The following is a 22756-nucleotide window of genomic DNA, read 5'->3' on the forward strand; positions in this document are numbered from 1 at the left end:
TTGATTATAAGTAAAAAAATTGCATACCTAAACTGTTTGATATAAGAATACATATTTATTGGGGTAATTATATTGTTAATTTATCTCATAATAATAAAATAGTCGAATAAAAATTATGTAAAAAAAATTTTAATAGTCAAAGATTGTTTTAAAAAAACCTAAGTTAAAGAAAAGTTATAAAAAAAATTAAATTGTTAATTTATATTTATTAAAAATAATATGAACTTGTTATAATATTTTACAAAAATTGAGCAGATGTACATGAATAGTGGGGTCAAAATATTCCTGCGCACCCCAAAAAAAAAAAATAAAAAATGTACATATATTTTTTGAAAAGTTAAGTTGGTGCCGGGGTCTTTGAAAATGATTTTCTGTTGTTTTCTGGCGAATAATTTGTCGACAATTCTTATTTTTAAAACTTGTAATAATTTTATTTTAAAGGGTTGGTGTTCATGATTGTTGTTTAGATGCAGAGTATTAAAGGATTTTGCAAGATATTCACGTTTTGTACATTTTATTCAAATGAAGAGCACCTCATTAAAACTCCCACAGTTAAATGTGTTTGTACGTACTATGATCAAATGATCTTTGGGTAGTTCTCATGTTACACTCCTCTTTTATTTTCTATTTTTTTAAATGTGTAATAGTTAAGATTGATTTCATATTTAGTGAAAAATATAAAATTTTAAATTACCTTTGTCGTGAATTAATTGCTTTTCTAAATAAGAGATAAATTGAGATTTTTTAAAATAAGAGGGTAATTTGAAAATAATTAATTCACACAAGAATAATCTAAAATTAAACCTAATGAAAAAAATGGTTGTGAGATTTATTGACACAAGGATAAGGTTTCGTGCCAAACTTAAGGTGGCATTTTTCAGTAACACAAAACCCAACTTGAATAATAATCGGTGCAGCTCTTAAGATTTCTCTAAAATCCTCATAACACTTTTTTTTTAAAATTTTATTTTTTAAATATCCTCAATTTGATTTATAAAATATAAATTCATAGATTAAAATTGACCATCTTCTTATAAAATTTCGCAAGTGCTTATTTTAAGTTTCATTTATAAAATACAAATAAATCTTAAAATCTTAAATTATTTTTTTCATATTTTATATAATTTTTATCTTTGTATTTTCGGACTCTTATTTATCAAAAAAATATCTTTTCAATTAAAATTTAAAATATAAATGTGAATTATGAAATGGGATCGCTATAAAAATTTGTTAAAAGAATAATTTATTTAAGTAGATAATTAAATTTCTATTCAAAATAAGAAATGAATTAATATGATTTTGGTCATTTAGGCATTTCAATTAAAAAGGGATTTTACATAGAATTTTGAGGGGGGGTCAAAAGGACAACTCACACAATTGTGATTGTGAGCCCAAACAGTAGACAAAACTCTAGCCCAATAGATTGTGGGCCTCCCATTATGTCGCTTCACCCCAAGGCTAAACATTACAACATCAGTCGCCAGTTTCAATTTCATTGGTCCATTACATTACACAATTAGGATGATTGCTAGTAATAATGCTAGGATTTCACACCACGTGCAGAATTGTTTCTTCCTATTTGTGAGGGCTTCAGCAGTAATCCATATGCGGCTACAAGACAGAGAGTCGAGAGACTTGATGGAAAATCAGAGTGGAAAACTGCAAAAAATAGTCTGGACAACAGGACAAGAGCAATCGTATATGAATACGAGGACATAAAGCAGCCAACTGAGCTATGGCATTGGCACCACTACATGTCTTGATGCAATAATCAACGCCTGAAGATTTCATGATGCGGTATCTTGGAAAGCAAGTTTTTCTGTACACTAAAGATGGCTATATATTGAAAACATCCAGAATGCTGCCGTAATGGTTATCATAACGGATCATAATCAATCAGCCGATGGCTTGCTTATTAAGAATCTTAAACAATAAACAATCAATGTGTCTACTAAAGAAAAAAAATTTCTTCTTATACCATATATCCTGCTCCTGAGTCTTGACATTCTAGGTTCCAGTATGATTTAGCATTGCTGATATTCCCTTATCAGCTTTTCCAGGAACAAAGCTGACGGAGCCGTCGCATTATTTTCTCTTTGAAATGTTTGCATATCATGAAATTCCTAATTTCTGTAACTTCAAACTCAAAAAGATTTCATCTGTCCTCAGGAAATTCTAGTATATTTCATTGTTGCCTATTCTCCTGCTAATGTGGCAGTTCAGTGTAATTTCCAATTCCACTCATTTTTCTTCTCGACTCTTTCCAATATTTATATGACTTTTGCCCTCTTTATAAATTCCAGAATGAATACACTTGCTTCTTCCCACCATCATCCAGGATGAAGGTGGTTTACTTTTGGAACTTTACGAGAGCTAAGCATTTTCCTCTTTCTCAGGCCTGTACCATTCATTACCAATTGTCCTTGCAGGAGCAATTCCCTCCTACAAAATGATGGAACCTGTTAGAATCTCTCAAAATGATTGTGCGTCCAATAATATCAGACGCAAACTTCATAAACAAATGGCAGTCGCCACAAACACGAATGTTTTTCATAATCCTAATGGGTGTTACTCCATGAGGTTTTTTGATCAAACAATAAGCAAGAGCAAGTTTCTCGCTGTGGTAACAAATAGATTTAACTTTTTCTTCCTCCTGTGTATCATGTAGAACCAATTTAGTATTGGGAGAGAAGCCTGCTTCCTGTAGCTTCTTAATCAGTTTGCTTAGTTCTTCATATATAATTTCTGTTTCTGGATGAGTTCGATCCTCTGATACAAACTTGTGGACCTTGTTATCTATCTCAATCCAGCTGTAAGCAGCAAATTTTTTAACATTCTTACTTTTCATGGAAGACCTTATAGATGCCACATCTTCCCATCTCCCACAGGCAGCGTACATGTTGGAAAGCATGATGTATGGACCAGCATTTATAGGTTCCAATTCAAAGAGATGTCTTGCAGCCATCTCTCCGTGCTTGATGTCACCTTTCATTGCACAAACAGATAAAAGAGTGGACCAAATTAGGGAGTTTGGTTTGTGGGGCAGGCTTTTAATCAGATCCACTGCTTTATCCACGTCACTGGAACGACCAAGGAGATTAATCATACAGGCATAATGATCCAGAGATGGTGTTATGCCATGAACTGCACTGATTGAATCAAAATGGTTTTGTCCCCGTTCAAACAAGTCAGCATGAAGACAAGCAGACAGAACAGACACAAAGGTAAAACTATCTGGTTTTAAGTTTTCTTGCAACAGTTTGTCATATAGAGCCAAGGCCTCTAAATCCTGTCCATTTTGAGCATAACCATTGATCATGGAATTCCAAGAAACTACATTCCTGGTTGGCATCATATTGAATACAGTCCAAGCATCATCGGTAACTCCGCATTTACAATACATATCAATAAGGGCACTAGACACTAGCAAGTCATCATCAACCCCCAGAACAACTGCTTTTCCATGAACTACCTGACCATGATACAGAGATGCTAGTTTGGCACAGGAGCTAACCACACTTGAGATACTAAATTTGTCAGGCCTTACATCTTCTGATAGCATCTCATTGAACAATATCAAAGCATCCTCTTCCTTTCCATTTTGGGTGTATCCAACAATCATTGTTGTCCAACAAACATTGTCCTTCTCTTTAATTACATGAAACAACCTGCCCGCATCATCTATACGCCCAGTTTGAAAGCAAGCACCTAGAATGTTTGAAACTGTAACCTCATCGGGATTCAAGCCCAAGAGCTGCATTTCCTGAAACAAATCAATGCATTTCTTAGGCTGTCCATTTTTCAGGTATCCAGAAATCATCAAATTCCAAGAAACCAGGTTCCTATTATTCATTCGGTCAAACAACCACCTAGCTTTATCAATCTCCCCACCCTTTGCGTACATATCAGTCAAAGCATTCCGAACAAAAACATTACCTCCCAAATTGCCAACAACAATCTTGCCATGAATCTGCTTCCCACGCCTCAAATCTAACAACTGCGCACATGCATTTAACGCGCTCACATGAGTATAATCCGTAGGTTCAAATCTATCTTTCTGCATCCTCGAGAAAACCTGCAGTGCCTCACGTGAAAAACCTTTGTTTGCAAAACCTGCAATCGCCGTATTATAGGAAACAGAGTCACGAATCGGCATTTTATCAAACAGTGCCCTCAAATCCTGAACAGACCCAGATCTTGCGTGCGCGGAAAGCAAAGCGTTCCATGAAATAATATCTCTCAGAGGCATTTTATCGAACAGGTCACGCGCGTAGGATAATTTCCCTGATTTAGCATAGAAATGAAGGAGACGATTGTGGAGGAATGTAGTGTTGGGCTCGTAGAAATTGAGGTCCATGTGGGATTGCAATCTCTTGGCTAGTTCAACGTCGTTGACTCGAGTGCAATCTAGCACGAGCTGAGTGTATGCTTCTTCAGTGGCGGCCTGGCCACGGCTGTAGAGTGTGTCAATAGCTTGCCGGAGCTTGTGCTTTGCTTTCATTTGTAGGGGTTCTTGGTTCTGAATTTGAATTACAGTTTTCTGTTACGCGGGTCAAGTTGTATGGCGCCTAGAAACCTAAGTGAACATGAGAGTGAAAATGAACTGCCAAATAGAATGGGGGTACAAAGTAGGTATTTATTAGGGTCGGTAAATTAAGGGTTGGGTTAGACTTTTTCAAAGGCCAAGTTCCTTAGAGTAAAAGTGCAAGGATGGGTCTGGGTTGGGTTTACTGTGAGCCTGTGTTAGATTTAGAACTTTACTTTGTTTTTAAATTTTTTTTAAAACTGTTGTAAATTTAAAATGATTTAATAATAATTAAGATGTTATAAGTAAGAATGAACTAAGGGTGTGTTTGGTAACTTGCACATCATAGGATTAAAATACTATTTTACATTAATTTAATACTAATTTATGTTTGGCGTTAAATTCGACTGGCGCGACATTGTATTAACTTGGAAAACTAATGCGGTCAAATCTGCATAAACCAAACTCGAGGGCGAGGTCAGGTTTACACCGCATTGTATTAGAACAAATCGAAAAAATAAAATAAAAAAATTTTGCAACATGTTCACGATGAAATTCATATCACCCAATCCAGCGCCACCAAATCGACCTGACAATCATCGCTTGACGCTATCACCGACGCCTTTACAGTACCGCGTGACACCATAGCTACTGCTCCATGAAGACGCCTTCATCGTGGAGAAGATAAAGCCCAAAGAAGAAGAAGAAAAAAGGAGAAAAAGAGGAAAACAAATTGAAGAAGACAAAGAAAGGAGAAGAAAAGGAAGGGGAAAAAAAAGAAAATGAAATGAAGACGAAGAAAGAGAAAAAAGAGAAAAACAAATGAATGAAGGGAGGAGAAAGAGGAAGCAGATAATGATATATTCAAAAGCATTATCCAAAGAAAAGAAAAATTTTAAAAAAGGAGAGAGGAAATTAAAAAAAGTAAATAAATAAAAATATGTTTTTTAATAAATAAACAAAATGTTAATAACTGTTGTTTTCTAAATATATATCATTTAAATTAATTAAAAAAGATTAATATAGTGCAACACCAAACACAATATAATTAAAAATTAATACAATACAGTATTACACCAAACGTTTTACAACATTATTATAATCCAGTGCTAATGCAATATAACATAATACAATACACTTGAATTAAATAATATAATATAATATAATACAATACAATGTTCCAAACACACCCTAAAAGAAATAAATATTTCAAAATAAAATAATAAATAAATAAAATAAAGCAAATAAAACTTTATAAATTTAATTTTTTAGTACTAGATTCTATAATTCAAGACTCTTAATTAATTAACACTTAAAAGAGAGTTTAATATTATAATTTTAAATTTTTTGATTCATTATTGCTATATAAATTATGAATTTAAATTTTTTAATTTTTCTATTATTTTTTAAATTTAAATTTATTATTCTAATTTATAAATTTATTTTTTTAAAAAATAGAAGGATTGGTCTGACAATTTTTTTTTTTTTCTCAAATCTTTGTCCAAGACTCTCATGCGGAAGGCGTTGGCCAAAGCTCATGGGAATGAGTCAAACCGGCTCGGGCTTGGCCCGGACTTTTATACCATTCTAATATTTATTGTTGTGAAAAATGAGAAGTATCCCAATAATTATAAAGCAATTGTGAACGTGTAAGATGAAACAAGAGGAATGAAAAGAAATAAGCCAAACGAAATTTGAGAGAATAATGGGTGGTGGCCTATTAAAGTTTCACCGGCCATTTCCTCAATAAAATCAAGCGGTACAATTCAGTTCAGACTGAACATAATGCATTATTAATTAAATAAACAAAATGACACTCTCACCACAAATAGCACAAGATGATAGCACAAAACTGTGCGTTTTAATAAAACAAAATTATAAAAAATTTATAAATTGGTGGGAAATTTATAAATTGGTTTTAACAGATGTATTGTGAATCTTGGGTTGATTGTTTTCTGTAAAATGGTATCAGAGCCAAATTTTTGGTCCAAACATTTTGTAATATCATTGTATATTGGTGGGAAATCGGTGATATATACTCTAATGGTTAGCCCAAATGAAAATTATATCACTTTGTATTGTTGGTATAACAAGCCGCGTAGTAGATTATTTTAAAATCAGAAGTAATGATGGATAAAACTAGACATATGTTGGTACGCGACACAAGATATGATTTAATGTTAGATTACAATGCGATATTGAATAATATATCTACACATATGCAATACTATTCATTAGAAAGATCTTATTTAGATATTAAACAGATAGTACAACTATATATATCACAAGATTATGAATTTAGAGTTGGAGAACTCAGAATAATAAAAAAAAGAAATTTAAATATAGATCCTATTATACTAAACAGAATAAAAAAAGAAGTTTTGAGAAATAATTTCCCGTGTAAACAATGGAATATTAATTTTGTTGATGAATATATTGATGAGCTTAAAATAGATTACAACAGATTCTTATCTATTAAACAAAGAGAAGAATATAATTTGAATAACAAAAGAATTAAAAGTAAAAAAAAAAATCCTTCCAGTAATATGTTGATAGGATATAATTAATCTACTCTTGCCTTATATGTAAAGGTTTAGAGGAAAACAACATTCCAAAGGATATAAGAAATATAATATGTCATAAATATTTAATAGAATGTAATGAAATATTATGCGGATGGTATAATGAATAAATTACATGAGCCATTAGTAATTTCACAAAATATAAAAACCAATAGGTTACCACCTTTTAGTTATAGGTAAAGATGATTTACCTATGGAAGATTCAAAACTTTTTGATCTAATAAAAATTAAGATATGTGGGGAAATAATCTGTTAAATTGGATTTCTCTATATTTATTAAATAGACTAGGAAACCCTAATTTTTCTATAAACGATGTAAAAAGTGTAAATGAAATATTAGAAATGATGAAAATATTAAGAAAATCAAAAGGTTGGGAGATCAAATGAGTGAAGAATTTGATCAAGTTAAACAATTAATAAAATATTTCAAATTGAAGATCAAGATATATTAAAAGAGTAAATCGTTAATGTCATAAATAGATTCAATAGACATCATATTGAATAAGATAGAAATTCAATTAAATAAAATAGAAAAAATTGTTGAGCAACTTGGTGAAAAGTTTGCAATAAATATAAATGGAAAGCTTCAAGACAATAGAAGTGCAAAAGATTAATCATAATTTGGAAGAATTACTCATTGTAATTCAAGAACAAAATAAATTTCTACAAGGTACAATAATTTACTTCAATGAGAAGAAAAATAATGAAATTCAATAAATATGAAGACCAATATTTAACAAAATAGATGGGAATAAAAAAGTAATACTCTAAGAATGTTAAGTGGAAACACATACAATGGATTAAAGAATTATGTAATCCAAGGCTATTTGATAAAAATGAAGAATCTGAAGCTAGTGAAGAGGAACATGTAATTATAAATTTACAAGATATTGAAAATAAAATTGAACATTTAAATATGAATGAAGCAAAGCCAAGAGTTTATGAACAAGGTGAATTTATCAATAGAGCTTTCTATGCCAGAGAAGAAATACTAACTTACGAAAGGCCACAAAGTCAATAAATTAGATCTAGTAAACCTAAAAAAGAATATAAGGCTCCAGAAGAGTATAGAGAAAGATCAATCAATTATGATGGAGTACGCTTAGATTTAGACTGTGTCAAAAATAGAGATAAAGCAATAACCGCTAAGGTTAAATCTATGAAAATTGTTCTTGCACTTCACAAGCTTGATAGGAATAATAGTACAGAATTCCTTAAAACTTCTTTCACAAGAATAGTATCACAATAGTACATGGGATTAAAACAAGATGATAAAAATAAAATATTATATAGAGAAAATCTTGAATGAAATGAAGCTCAAGAACAATCTTAAATAGATTTACAGATGAAATAAGAAAAAAAATTTCTAAGAGTAGACTGAGAAGCTGATTTTCAGCAAGAATCTAGAAGAAAAAGAATAGAAAATATAACGAAATTGATTAGGCTTGAGATATGTGATATATGTCATTTAGAAGCATACACATGTAGCTCTGAAGAGTTATACTATAAATATGAATTATATTATAATGATTTATATTTTATGAAAATACCAGACCCGTGAGAATAAAAAATTATGCTAGAATGTAATAAAGAATATGAAGATAATATAAACACTGATATGCTCGAAAATAGAATAGGTTTGCATGAAGTAGGATAAACCAATGGTGTGGAGAAATAAGAGATATGAGACTTATAAAAAAGCAAAATCAAGGATTATGTTGTTTTAAGTTAAAGGAAACACCAAGATTTGGATGTTTATATAAAACCTATAGGCATTAAAAAAATTCAAAAAGAAGAAATTCTTTAAAACCAACAAAAAATATGACAAGAAAAATAAATATAAGAAGAAGTTCTTTAAAAGGAATAAATTAAAAAAAAAAATCTAAAACTAGTGCATCCAAAAAGTATAAATGCTAGTTGGAGAATGAAGAAAGACATTATGCAAACATTAATAATATAGCCACAAACTCTTGTACTAATTTATTTTGTACAAACTGATGTGGTATGATAAAATTGGTTGAATTAAATATTTCTGGGTCCATATGATCTATTTTTTTGATTTGTATTTTCATTCAACCAATGAATTAATGCCAAATCAGTTTGAACAAGATAAATTTGTACACGAATTTATAGCTGTATCATCACTCTTGTGCAAATAGATGTCCTAAAAAGAAAAGAGTAAATATCAAAATGTTTGTGGATTTCAATAATTTAGAATTAATCACTGACAATGAAGATATTAATGACAATAATAACATTTATTATCTATTTGATGAGCCTTTAAGTAGCTTAGATTCAGAATGAATATAAAAGAAACATATAATAAAGATCTATATCAAGATAAAGAATTAAAAGAAGGTCCTTATAATAAAGAATTAATATTTGATAAAGAACAATACCTTAAGATTAATAAAAAAGGAATTAGAAATGTCTATGACGTCAGTCAATAAGTTTGCACAAGGAATTACTAACATGATCAATAGAAAAAAATAATGTATTTCAGTGTTAAGAGAAGAACCAATCGAGATAAGGCATGCCAAAGGAAATAAAAATGTACCTTTGTTATTAAAATCAAATATAGAAGATAAAATCAATAGAATAAAATCAAGTGATAAGCCCAAGATTGGCTATGTTCATATTGGAGGAATACAAATTATGATAATAGCTCATTTTAGAGAAGGAATATGTAGTCCAATAAATTAGGCTATTCTTGATAATAGAATAAAAGATCCAAAACACGTACTCTTTGGAATAATACAAGGAAATCTAAGCTATAAAAAATTAATATTTAGGATATACCCTGAATATTCTATAAATCTTAGAGATAGAAATGTAAACAGGACTTTAATCTTAAGTCATGATTTTAAATACTTTGAAATAATGCATGATCGATCTTATCCATATAGCATAATGTATGTCATATAATATACATTAACAAATTATGCTAATAGTGAAATGCTTGCTGATAAGAAATTTATAGAAATAGATAAATTTTTTAAGTTGGAAAAATACAATCTCTTGGGATTTTAAGAAAATTTGATTTATTAGAAGAATGGAAGATGGATTTGAATAGTAAACCTACTTTGATTAGAGGAAATACTACTAAAATTATAGAATATACACTCGAGGGAAAATTCATTAAAGGGAGTATGAGATCATTCTCTATACCTAAATGGGGATCATAATTAAGTAGAAAGCAAAGTTTTACTAGATATAGGCAACTTGTGATATCACTGTCACAAGAAATATTAGCAATAGTTAAAAGAAATAATCAAAATCTAAAGATTAAGATTGATTATAATAATGGAAAGTCATGACATGAGACTTTTACTATCTTAGATACAAGAGCTGAAAAATTTTATGTTGATGCCAAAATGTTTAAATATTTAGAAAGAAAAATTCTCATACAACCACATACATATTGTTGGTTCCATCTCATTTGGGGGCCCAAAAGGCTAAAGTCCAAAAAGAGTTGCTTGATGTGAAATTAACATTAAGCTTTGGACTTAGATGAAAATTGTCATGAAATTTGGCTTTAAAAGCAAGCGGCAACCCCAATTTGTGGAATCGCAAAAATGACGAGTGGAGAGAGAGAGAGAGAGAGAGAGAGAGAGAGAGAGAGAGAGAGAGAGAGAGAGAGAGAGAGAGAGAGAGAGAGAGAGAGAGAGAGAGAGAGAGAGAGAGAGAGAGAGAGAATGACTGGTTATTACAATTTGAGGGTAAGATTTTCAATCTTTAATTAGGCGATTGGAAGCCAAAATTAACTCCGTTTTCTCTCAAATTTTAAGGGTAAGTTCTTGGCATCACCTTCTACAATCCTAATGGTCTTGATTTTATTGTATCCTCTCGTTGACTATTATTTGAGATACCTATTTGTTAGAGAGATAATTATTAGGCTGCTACTGTAAGCTAAGAATATTGAGATTCTTGATGTTAGTAACCTCTAGTATTATCTAGTGAAGAATTTATGCTGTAATCTCATTAATATAGTGGAAAATTATATCGGACTATGGTCTCGTGAGTTTTCCTGTTTTGGATTTTCTACGTAAAAATCTGTATCTCTTGTGGCTGATTTTATTACTTTGGATTTATTAGTTTATTTTTCTGCCTATTTATTTGTGGTGTACATCCTATTTAATCACACAAAGAGGAAACAAGTTTGATATTTAGAAGTGTAGAATGAAGGATTTGCTATACATGAAAGACTTACATGAACCCATTGAAGGTGAAGAAGCTAGACCCACTGATTTAAATGATAAGAAATCAACTCAATTAAACCAGAAGGTTGTGGGTGTTATTAGGTCATGGATTGATCAGAGTGTGTACCACCATGTCGCGAAAGAATTCGAGATTGATGTTCTTTGGAGAAAATTAGAAACAATTTATGAGCAGCCAACAACAGATAATAAAGATTATCTGATGAAAAAGCTTGTTAACTTAAAACATAAGGAAGGTCGCTGTCTAACTGAACACACTAGTGAGTTTCAGGGTTTGCTTGATTAACTAACTACTATGAATATTATTTTAGATGATGAGTTACATGCACTGTTGTTCCTTAGTTCTTTGCCTGATAGTCGGGAGATGTTAGTGGTTATGTTAGTGGTGTTAGTGAATAATTCAGCGCCGGATGATAAATTAACTTTGGATATGGTTACAGATAGGCCGTGGAATAAGGAATCTATAAGAAAGCGCATTGAAGAAATTCTTTCTGAGTCAAATGCACTTGTTTCAGAAAAGCAAGAAAGGCGGGGGAAAAGCCAAACCAGAAATTCCTACTAGTAGAATAATGATAATCGTAGAGGAAGATCTAAGTCCTAGAGGAGAAACATGAAGTGCTTTCATTGTCAGAAAATAGGTCATGTTAAAAAGGAGTGTAGAATGTGAAAAAGAGAACAAGCAAAAAAAAAAAAAAGCGATGGTCAGAAAAATGACGAACAGAATACTGCGGCCATAATTGATGGTGATTTGGGTATTGTTTATGATGAAAGCTTAGTAAATCTCACTTGCCATACCAGTGATTGGGTGATTGATTTGGGTGCTTCGTTTCATGTTACTGCACATCGTGATTACTTCACATCTTATGCTAGTGGTGATTATGGCCATGTTCGGATGGGAAATGAAGGGGCATCCAACATTGTTGGCATATGAGATATTTGCTTAGAAACCAGTATTGGCTATAAGTTGTTGCTTAAACATGTCAAACATGTACCATGTATTCGCCTTGTTCGGATGGGAAATGAAGGGGCATCCAACATTGTTGGCATATGAGATATTTGCTTAGAAACCAGTATTGGCTGTAAGTTGTTGCTTAAACATGTCAAACATGTACCATATATTCGCCTTAATTCGATCTCTATAGGCAAGCTTGATGATGATGGTTATACCAACCAATTTGGTGAAAAAAATCAAAACTCACTAAAGGCTCCCTAGTGTTAACTAAGGGAAGGAAAGTAAACACCCTATATGTGTTAGAAGACAAGATTAAGAAAGAATGTGTGAAAGTGGCTGTAAAAGATTCTATTGAGACATGGCACGACAGACTTGGTTACATTAGTGAGAAAAGATTAGAAATTATTGCCATAAAATGATTCTACTTAGCTTTGCAGGTATGTCCCTCAAGACTTGTGTTTATTACTTAGCTGGAAAAACACATAGAGTAGCTTTTAAAAGCATTTCTCTATTTAGAAAGTTGCAAATCCTTAATTTGATTCACACTGATGTTTGCATGATGCAAAGTAAATTAATAAAAGCTGCACTTTATTTTATGACTTTTATTGATGATTGTTCTAGAAAAATATAAGGTTTGCTTTGAAATCTAAAGACCAAGTTCTTGAAATATTTAAGTTATTCCATTCTTATGTTGAGAGAAGGACAAGAAGAAAATTAAAATGCGTTAGGGAAGAGAATGATGGTAAATACAGAGGGTCATTTGAGCAGTAGAGTAGATCTTATAGTATCAAACTTGATAAGACTGTACCAAAAATCTTGCAGCAGAATGATGTTGCAGAAATGATGAACAAAACAATTGAAGAGAGGGTCAGATGTATACTTTTTGATGCCAAGCTTCCTAAATCTTTCTGGGCAGAGGCTATGCATATTGCAGTTGACTTGATTAACCTTCTTCTTTAGCTCCATTAGATGGCGATGTACCTAATAGAGTTTGGACCGAAAAAGATGTTTTTTATAAACACTTAGAGTGTTTGGTTGTAGAGCATATGTTCATATCCTTCGAGATAAGAGATCAAAGCTTGATGATAAAGCCAATGAATGTATTTTCTTAGAAAATGATCAGAAGTAGAGATGTTGTGTTCCTTGAAGATCAAATAGTTATTGATGTGGAGAAGAGTGACAAGTTTTAATCATCTCCAGAGATTTCTATTATTTCAACTTTAGTTTTTCAACTTGTAGTTCATGATGATAATGGGGGAGCTAGAGAGGATAATAATGATGGTCCAGCAGAACCAGTTGCCCATGCACCTCTAGAACCACCAGCACCACCACTTAAGCCAGAATTGAAAAGATCCACTAGAGAATGACAACTTTCTACTAGATATCCTCCACATGAATATATGATGCTTATAGATGAAGGACAACCAGAATGTTTTGAAGAACCCATGTCTCACCGGTATAAGAATGAGTGGGTTAAAGCTAGAGCTGATAAAATTTAACACGACCCGATTACCCGACACGAACACGACACCAATAAATGGGTATGGGTCGTCGAATTTAACACGATTATTAAATGGGTCGGGTCCGGGTCAACACGATTTTTTTCCGTGTCGGGTTATGATTAAAATTCTTGACCCATTTACCTGATCAATGACCCGATTATATTTTCTATTTTAAAATAATTTACAGATTCTTTTCATCAAAACTCAAATATTAGAGATGATTTTCTTTATTATTTTTATTCTTTAAAAGGATGAATATAGACACAATAGTTTATTTATAAAATTTTAAATACATTTAAAGCTTTAATAGTGTAAATGTATAAAATATTGGTAGACATGTATATTTTATAATATTGATATATAATCTTATTTACATATATATAATTAAAACCCCAATAGTGTGTGTAATATTTTAGTAGATATGTATATTTTATAATATCGATAAATTATGTATGTATGTATGTGCATACGTATGTATGACAATGTGTAAATATTTGATGTAACTTTTGTTCAATATATAGATATTAAACGGGTTATTGGGTAACCCGATTATTTTTCCGTGTCGGGTTTGGGTCTCAATATTTTGACACGATTATTAAATGGGTCGGGTTTGGGTCGAGCTAAATTTGACACGACACGAAGCTGACACGACACGAACACGACCCGATGACCCGTTTTGCCAACTCTAGTTAAAGCTATACAAAAGGAGATGAAATTCTTGAATGCGAACTACACTTATGACTTAGTGAAGCTGCCTAAGGGAAAAAGGGCACCGAAGAACAAATAAGTTTACCGGTTGAAGATTGAAAATAACTCACAACAGTGGCACAAGGATAGATTGGTTGTGAAGGGTTTCAGTCAGAGAAAGGTATTGATTTTGAAGAAATATTTTCTCTTGCAGTGAAGATTTCTTTTATCCGAGTTGTTTTGGGATTAGTAGCTAGTTTAAATTTGGAGATTGAACAACTTGATGCGAAGACAACTTTCTTGCATGGTGATTTAGAGGAGAAAATATACATGGAGCAACATAAAGGGTTAAGTGTCAAAGACAAAGAAGAACTTGTGTGCTAGTTGAAGAAAAGTTTATATATGTTGCAACAGGCACTAAGACAGTGGTACAAGAAGTTTGATTCTTTTATAGAGAATCATGGTTTCAACAAGACTATGTGCGACCATTCTTTTTTTGTGAAGAAGTTTGGTGATAATGATTTCATCATTCTTTTGCTTTATATGGATGACAAGTTGATTGTCGACCATGATGCTAGTAAGATTGACAATATGATGAGAAAGCTTAGTGAGTCTTTTGTAATGCAGGATTTGAGATTGACAAAATAGATTCTTGGCATAAAGATTTCCCTCGATAGAAAATCTAGGTCGATATGGTTATCTTAAAAAACACATGTTGAAAGAGTTCTAGAAAGATTTAATATGGGCAAGCTAAAATCCGTTTGTTTTCCACTTGCGGGCCATTTCAAGATTAGTTATGAACATTGTCCTACAAGTGAGAAGGAGAAGTATGAGATGAGATGAGTTTCTTTTGCTTCAGCAGTTAGTAGTTTGATGTAAGCCATGGTTTGTACAAGACTAAATATTGCTCATGCAATTAGTGTAGTCAATCTGTTTCTCTCCAATCTAGGCAAAGAACTCTAAACAGCAGTGAAGTGGATTCTCAAATATCTCAGAAGCATTTCCAAGGTATGTTTATGTTTTGGTGGTGACGATCCTGTGTTACAAGTGTACATAGATGCAGATGTGGCAAGAGATGTTGATTCGAGAAAATCTCTATCAGGATATTTGCTCACCTTTGCAAGGGAAGCAGTCTTATGACAGTCCAGACTTCAGCAATGTGTTGCCTTGTCTACCACTGAAGTAGAGTATATTGCAATCACTAAAGGTTGCAAAGAAATCTTGTGGATGAAGAATTTCTTACAAGAGTTGGGTGTGAAGCAAGACAACTTTATTGTGTATTGATAACTCTATGAAATGTGAGTTATCATGATACTTTTAGTCTTAAATCAACTATACTTAGAGAGTAAATGACATGTTTTTATTACATTTTAGTTATATTTTGCATGAATATCAATTTTAGTTTATTTTTAATAAATTTTATTTGATTTATAATAAATTGTGTGCTTAGATCATATGCATAATTGTAGGTGACTGGAAGCTCAAATTTCAAGGAAGGAATGTGGCTGCAATGGGCTTGTAAAGATGAGGAAAGAACTTGGTTAAAGAAGAATTGAAACAAGTTTGGAACAATGCAGATGTTAAAGCCAATGTTGTAGCACTATTGCTGTAGCATCGTTATTGTAGTTATTTTAGAGCAATGACAGAGAAGATTTCGTGCGAGATACTTGTAAGATTACGATATGAAGTTTCCTAATCTGGAAGATACGTGCCCTAGACTTCCGTTTACCCTAATTTTCAGATATAAAAAAAGCACACAAGCAAAGGAAAAAAAGAAGGGCTGTCATTAGAGAAAAAATAAAGAAACAAAATAAGAGAAAACAAAGATCAAGAGAGAGAATTGTGGGCTCCAACTAAGAAATTCAAGAAGAAGATCAAGCGGATCTCACTCTTATTTATTGTTATCTTGTTCTATCTTGTTATGATAAATTGTTTAACAACTGCAACTATTTTAATTCTTGTTTTATCGCAAAGTATGAACTAAATTTACTTATGGTTGAGTGATGAACAAACTTGAGGGTAATTAACTAATATTTTGTGTTGCTACGTGTTTGTTATAGCACGTTGTTTGGATAATACTTATTTTAATTCATTATTTCGTATGACAACTTTATTAAGTGAGTTTAATCACTCAACTACTTCATTCCCCTTAGTTACATCCTAGCATTTGCCGGGCTATTTTAGGTTATTGCATTTTTCTTATTGCGTTTTTATTTTAATTAGTTCATTAGTTTAATAATTTATTTTAATTCAAATTTAAAATAAAAAATTTTGCATGATAAAATTACTATAGCAATTCCCATAACAACAATTCATGTAGAGACGATTTTGAATATTTATCATTATATTACTTGTTGTGTATACTTGTACATTGACACCAAAAGCATTAGAAAACAATACAACATGTATTGCGGCAGTCAGAGTGTCATTCACTTAGTAAAGAATTCGATATACTATTTGAAATCTAAGCATATTGATGTGAGGTATTGTTGGGATAAATTCAAATGCTCTTGGTGTCAATGTACTAGTGTACACAACAAGTAATATAATATTAAATATTTAAGATCGTCTCCACAGGCATTGTTGTTATAGGAATTGCTAACTACCTGAGTAGAGTGGACATTTTATACAGCGCACGCAAAATTATGTATTTACCCGTTATTTTTAAAAGTGCAAAGTGCGTAAGTCGCTAATAAAAAAAAAAGGAAACCCAATAAAATTTTATTTTCTTTTTTTCTTTGTTCTTCTTCGTTTCCTTTTTTTTTTTTTTTTTTGTTCACTTCTTCTATGTTTTATCTTCATTTGTTTTTATTTTTTTTCCCTTTCTTCTTCTTCTTCCTCCTCTTTTTTTGAGTGAAGAGATCAACAACTACAGTGGGGTGTTGATAGCTGCACAACAACTCATAACATCAGTAGTATCTGCTTCGAGATTAGGCTACATGACACAAGTGTGTCAGCTACTTCACTGTGATCTTTGTTGCTGTTGCCTATTAATTCTTTTTAGGATTTGGTATTCTTGTTTAAGGTTTAGTTAGTCTATTTGGGTTTTATGATCGAATATTATAATTGTTAACCCTATTAATTCATGTATCTCAAGTTGTTGGATGGTGAGTTTGAGTGTTTGATGGTTAAATAGATATATATGAATCAAGGGTTTTATTTTATGGATTAGTTGAAGAAGATAGTGATGGATAAAGATTCTATGGTGATAAAAATGAATGTGAAATAGATTGAATTCGTGGTGTGTTTACTAAACGAGAATTAGAATGTGGAAGAATTTGAATAGATAGGAATATGAGTGGGCTAGAATAAGAGTGGGGAATGAGAATCAAAATAAGTTGATCACTTAGACTATAAGAATCAGAATCAAAATCGAAAACAGAATGAGTTGGATTGTTATTAGTGTATTTACTTTGTATTAAAATAGGAATTGAAATGAGTTAAATTGTTAGAAATTACTAAAATATTCTTAATTAACTATGGTCTTAATTATTATTTTGTATTTTAATAATTTTGATTATTTATTCAAAAATTATTATTATTATTAATTATCATTAATAATATATTAATACATTAATTAATTATAAAGTTTTTATCATTAACAACAACAACAATAATAAAATCCAAGAATCAAATGTTAAGAAAGAATTTGGTAATTGGTGCACAGAAACACAGTATGAAAAGAATTTGCAACTAAAAAGGAAGCTGACATGTATTATTAGGAATGCCTAGGACAATTAGCGCACATAAACTCAATAAATGTAGTAATGTTGAAAGGATTATCACTGGTAGAATATAGGTCTGTAGCTAAGAAGGATTCAGACCTATAAAACACATCGAAAAAATAAGTAGAATAAGAGAAGCAAAGGCGGTGACAAGGATAAGTTGTAAGGTAATATTCCAAATTATTTTGAATGAGGAAAAACGCCAGTAGGTATGTAGTTTCTTTCCTGGAGTCCACAATCACAAGTTAACCTGGCAAAAGCTTGTGCACCACATAAGGTACCATAGAAGAGTTATTGATTCAGACTTGTCTATGACTTTGTCACTATAGAGAGTGAGAGTAAAGGCATCTCAGATACACGAGTTCATGGTTGACAGATCTAAGGGTTACAACAAAGTTGGGTATACTAAAAGGGATGTGCAAAATAGGCTAAATTCAAAAAGGCACTAGAAGTTTAAAAAATCGAGTATAAAGACATGCCTATCATATCTAGATGGAAAGAAAAACTTATATCCTTATTTCTATTTTGACTTCATAGTTTCTAGTTCAAATCGACCCGGGGACTTATTTCAGTGTGACAATAGATTATGTATTGTTTTGTGATGTTATAGCATTTGACGCCATTTGCAAGAAAAATGCTTATTGGAAATATTTTGTGGTAATTTTGGGGATTAATCACCATCAGCGAACAATAGTTTTCGGCTTTGCTTTAATATCAAATGAAATAGAGCACATATACACATGGTTGTTACAGACACTTAATCTGCAATGAATAACAAGTAACTGAAGATAGTAACAACTGATGGGGACAAAAGAATGTGAAATGCAATAAGTAAAACATTTATAGAAGCGTCCCATGGATTGTGTTGCTGGCGTTTGGCTCGAAATGCCCAAACAAATGTAAAAAGCACAAATTCTACTAAAATATTTTCGCCAGCGCATGGTCAATACTTTAACCGAAGAAGAATTTGATTAAAAAAAGAACTTCATTGTAGATAAACACAATGCCAAAGTTCGCTAAGATATGCTAGATCTAGTGTAGCCACATATAATGTAGCAATTACAGATATTCATCAGTTTACATTGAGATTAGAGACAAACTATCAGAATGAAGAACCAACAAGACAACGTTTATAGAGAAGAGACAATGTTGTGCAAGATCCAAAGGTTGTTGTCACAAAGCATTTAGTGAAGAGAGTAAAGGTGGGAAAACAGTAGCAACAAAAAATGCAGCAGATGTTGTTTTCTTAGTACAATGTCAAAAAAGAATGACACAACAACAATTAGAGGACTGTTGAAGCTAGTGCATGGACTTCTTTTGTGATATCAATGCCTTGGAATGAAATAGAGATGACGTGATAAATACATCTTACACGCTATGAGTACACTGACATTACATGAATGTATTGATGGCATAACAAACAAGATGAATGTATACCACTAGGAGCATCTTCAGATTCGTAGTAATAATTTTTTATAAGAAGTTCAGACAATGAACAACTATCCCAACCCTGAATACAAATGCCTTTTAAAGCTTATCAAACAACATTGCAACTTCATTTACTGCACCGATAAAACTATGGTCACATTTGGAATTGATAAGATTACTTTCAAAACGAGCATCATGGCTATAAGCTGTGAATGTACCGTCTCATTCAACTGCACACACACTATTTATTTGTTGATCAATATATTATTGTACAAGTTAACCTATCTTGTTGGTTTATATTTACTTAGCATAGTGGTTTCAAACTATGATAGTTGTGACAAAAGTTTTTCTACATAGACAGGCACGATGAGTTGAAACCATCATTCAATTCACTTAATAAAAGGTGCTTACGAATGCTAAACTAACATTGTCATCAACTAAATATATAAAAAAACTACTACATTCTACAATTATATTGCGGTTAAAATTTAAGGTACTGCCAATTATACAAATATAACATATATGAACATTACATAAAATAAAAAATATGTAAAGCAGTTAAACATTAAATACAAGTCATATTAACCTCCTACGTTGACATAAACACTTGTTTTGAATCACTTCATAAAGAGAATGTGATGCATCATCGAGATGCTTTTGATGCTTCTCAGTACTTGAAAGAACTTTATCCTTTAAACAATTGGAACTATAAATGATGAGTTCGAGGACAATGCATGCCCTCTCAGTATCTGAATGAAACCGGACCTAAATAATATGCACAAACACTATAATTAGAGGGTTATCCTAAGGTTTCAATTCAATCAAACAAGCGTACAGATTATTGCATTTAACAGATAAAACATAATTTCATCTCTCCCTTAAAAAGGCATGACCACATTTTATGCCTTTTTATAATATAACATATAGTGCACAATCATATTCATTATATGTCTTGGGCTAGCTGGTACAAAACTCAAATGGAAAATCCTTCAAGTTCAAACTTCTAGATAAATAATTTGAATCACCATGCTGCAATACCATCACAATGGACTTTAGTTGCAAAACAACAGTCAATAGGCAGATTAGTTTGAGAATACCCTAACACACTTGACATTACAAATTAAAAATAATCCCATACCCCAAGGTTTTAATTTTTTTTAAGATTTAATACCATTGTAGAAGGTAATTAATACATTTAACTTACCACATGTCTACATTTTGTAACAAACAAATTTGAAGTCATTGTAATAAAAAGTGAATCCCATTTACCAATGTTCAAAACCATGGTTTATCGATGAAGGTGTTGGATTTTTTTGCCTTCACACGTATTTGTAGTTTGTAGAGAACTTGTCACAATCATTGGCCTTGAATCTAAAGGGATGAGTACCTGAAAAAAGCACTCTGACGCCTAGGTTAATGTTTAATCAAGATTAAAGAAAGAAGAAAGAAGAAAGAAGAAAGAAGAAAGATTGAGAAGATGATTTTCTCTTTTTAAGTATGAACAATGCTTTTGGAGGCCAAAGACCTCATTTCTCTTAGAGATCGGTCTATATTTATAGATAATGAGTGATGTGGATTTAGGGTTTTACTTTGAACCCTCAATCTAATGACACGTGTCACCCATTATTTTTGTACACATGGAGGTGAATTTGATCTAGGAAAATTTTCCGCCCCTATGTGTTTTCTTACTAGTATGACATTTAGGCGTGATTTCCCTAAACTAATAGATTGCGAAACTAATTTCCTCTCTTGCCATTTTTATGAGCTCTTGGAGAATTTTTACTTAGGTGTTATTTCCGCAAAATTGCTTGAATGTTATTTACCCCGGAATAGCTAAGGTGTTATTTCCCTAGAATAGCTTCTATTATCTGATACGATTGATACGTGACATGGTTAGGCGCCTTTTGGCACCTACACTACTTCCCTTACAATTGTATTTTTTTTAAAAAATACTTTGATCAGAATAGGAAGTTCTGACATTTGTTTGATTGGCCACGTGGCCTTTTTGAAAAAACTATGCCTTGGGCATTTGAATATATTTTCAGAGGAATGTATCAATGAACTTTTCTCGTGTTGACTTAGGAAATAGTGAACTTTTTCCTTTGAATTAAAATTCTTGGATAAAATGTTAGCTCTCTAAAATTTTCCTTTAAACCGAAGTTCTAGGAGGAAATGGTAATTATTCTTTAAGCCTTTTTTTTTTTTTGGTAAACCAAAGTTATAAGTGGAAATGTGAATTTTTCGTTGGGCATTCCAATTAGCCCAAGAGTGGTTTACGAATTTTTTTTTTATTTCAGAATTTTAGTAAGCATATATCTTATGCCTTAGTTTAGCATGGCTCATTTTTCTCTTGCCTTGTATAGGGTTGGCCATACCTTTATTTGGCTTTCTTTTGTTAGCTTTGCTTTTGTTTTCCTTAGTTTTTGTCTTGGTTTTTCCTTAACTTTTGTTTGCCACAGTTTTTCATTAGCCTTTGTTTACCTTGTTATGTATTGGCTTTCTCATGGCTTGGCATACTCTTCTTGCCTTACCTTTTGTTTGCTTAGGTTTTTCCTTAATCTTCAGTTGCCTTATAGGGCATTGAAACTTTCTTAGCATAGAAAAAAATTGCTTATTCTAGAGGAATATTATCACAAAACATTTTTTCTTTATTGGCCTAGGGAAGTTTTTCCTCATTATTAGCTTTTATGAAAAGTGAAATATTTGTCGAAAAGATGTTATGAAATTTTTCCTCCTTATCCGTGCAAGAAAAAAGCAAGGTATTGCAGATGAAAACTGTGAGGGAACTTCTTCTTTATTGGCTTAGGAAAGTTTTTCTTCTTTGTTGGCATTTAGAATTTTTTTCTTAGTAGAGGAAGTAACCTACTCTGGAGGACTATTATTATGAAACTGTTCTAAAAGAATATTGTTAGTAAATTTTTCTTCCTTATTAGCTTAGGAAAGTATTTCCTTTTTGTTGGCGTTTGAGTTTTTTTTTTCTTAGTAAAGGAAAAGTAACTTATTTTGGAGGAATATTATTATAGAACTTTTTCTCCTTATTGGAATTTTTATTCCTTTTTTGGCGTAGGAAAACTTTTCCTCACTGTTAGCCTAGGAAAATTTTTCCTCATTCTTAGCCTATGGAAGAAGTGAGCAACT

General features: G+C 31.7%; 1 protein-coding gene across 1 annotated transcript; it reads right to left on the minus strand.

The window, feature by feature from the left end:
- Positions 1-1884: 1884 nt before the first annotated feature.
- On the minus strand, positions 1885-4784 carry LOC102615482 (putative pentatricopeptide repeat-containing protein At1g68930). Its single transcript, XM_025093924.2, has 2 exons — positions 2842-4784; positions 1885-2442 (listed from the first exon to the last, which is right to left on the minus strand). Exons 1-2 carry the CDS (start codon positions 4499-4501, stop codon positions 2411-2413), a joined length of 1692 nt encoding a protein of 563 aa, XP_024949692.1. The 5' UTR covers positions 4502-4784; the 3' UTR covers positions 1885-2410.
- Between the last annotated feature and the right edge of the window lie 17972 nt (positions 4785-22756).

This window comes from Citrus sinensis, chromosome 1 (assembly GCF_022201045.2).
Source record: "Citrus sinensis cultivar Valencia sweet orange chromosome 1, DVS_A1.0, whole genome shotgun sequence".
NCBI classification, from domain to species: domain Eukaryota; kingdom Viridiplantae; phylum Streptophyta; class Magnoliopsida; order Sapindales; family Rutaceae; genus Citrus; species Citrus sinensis.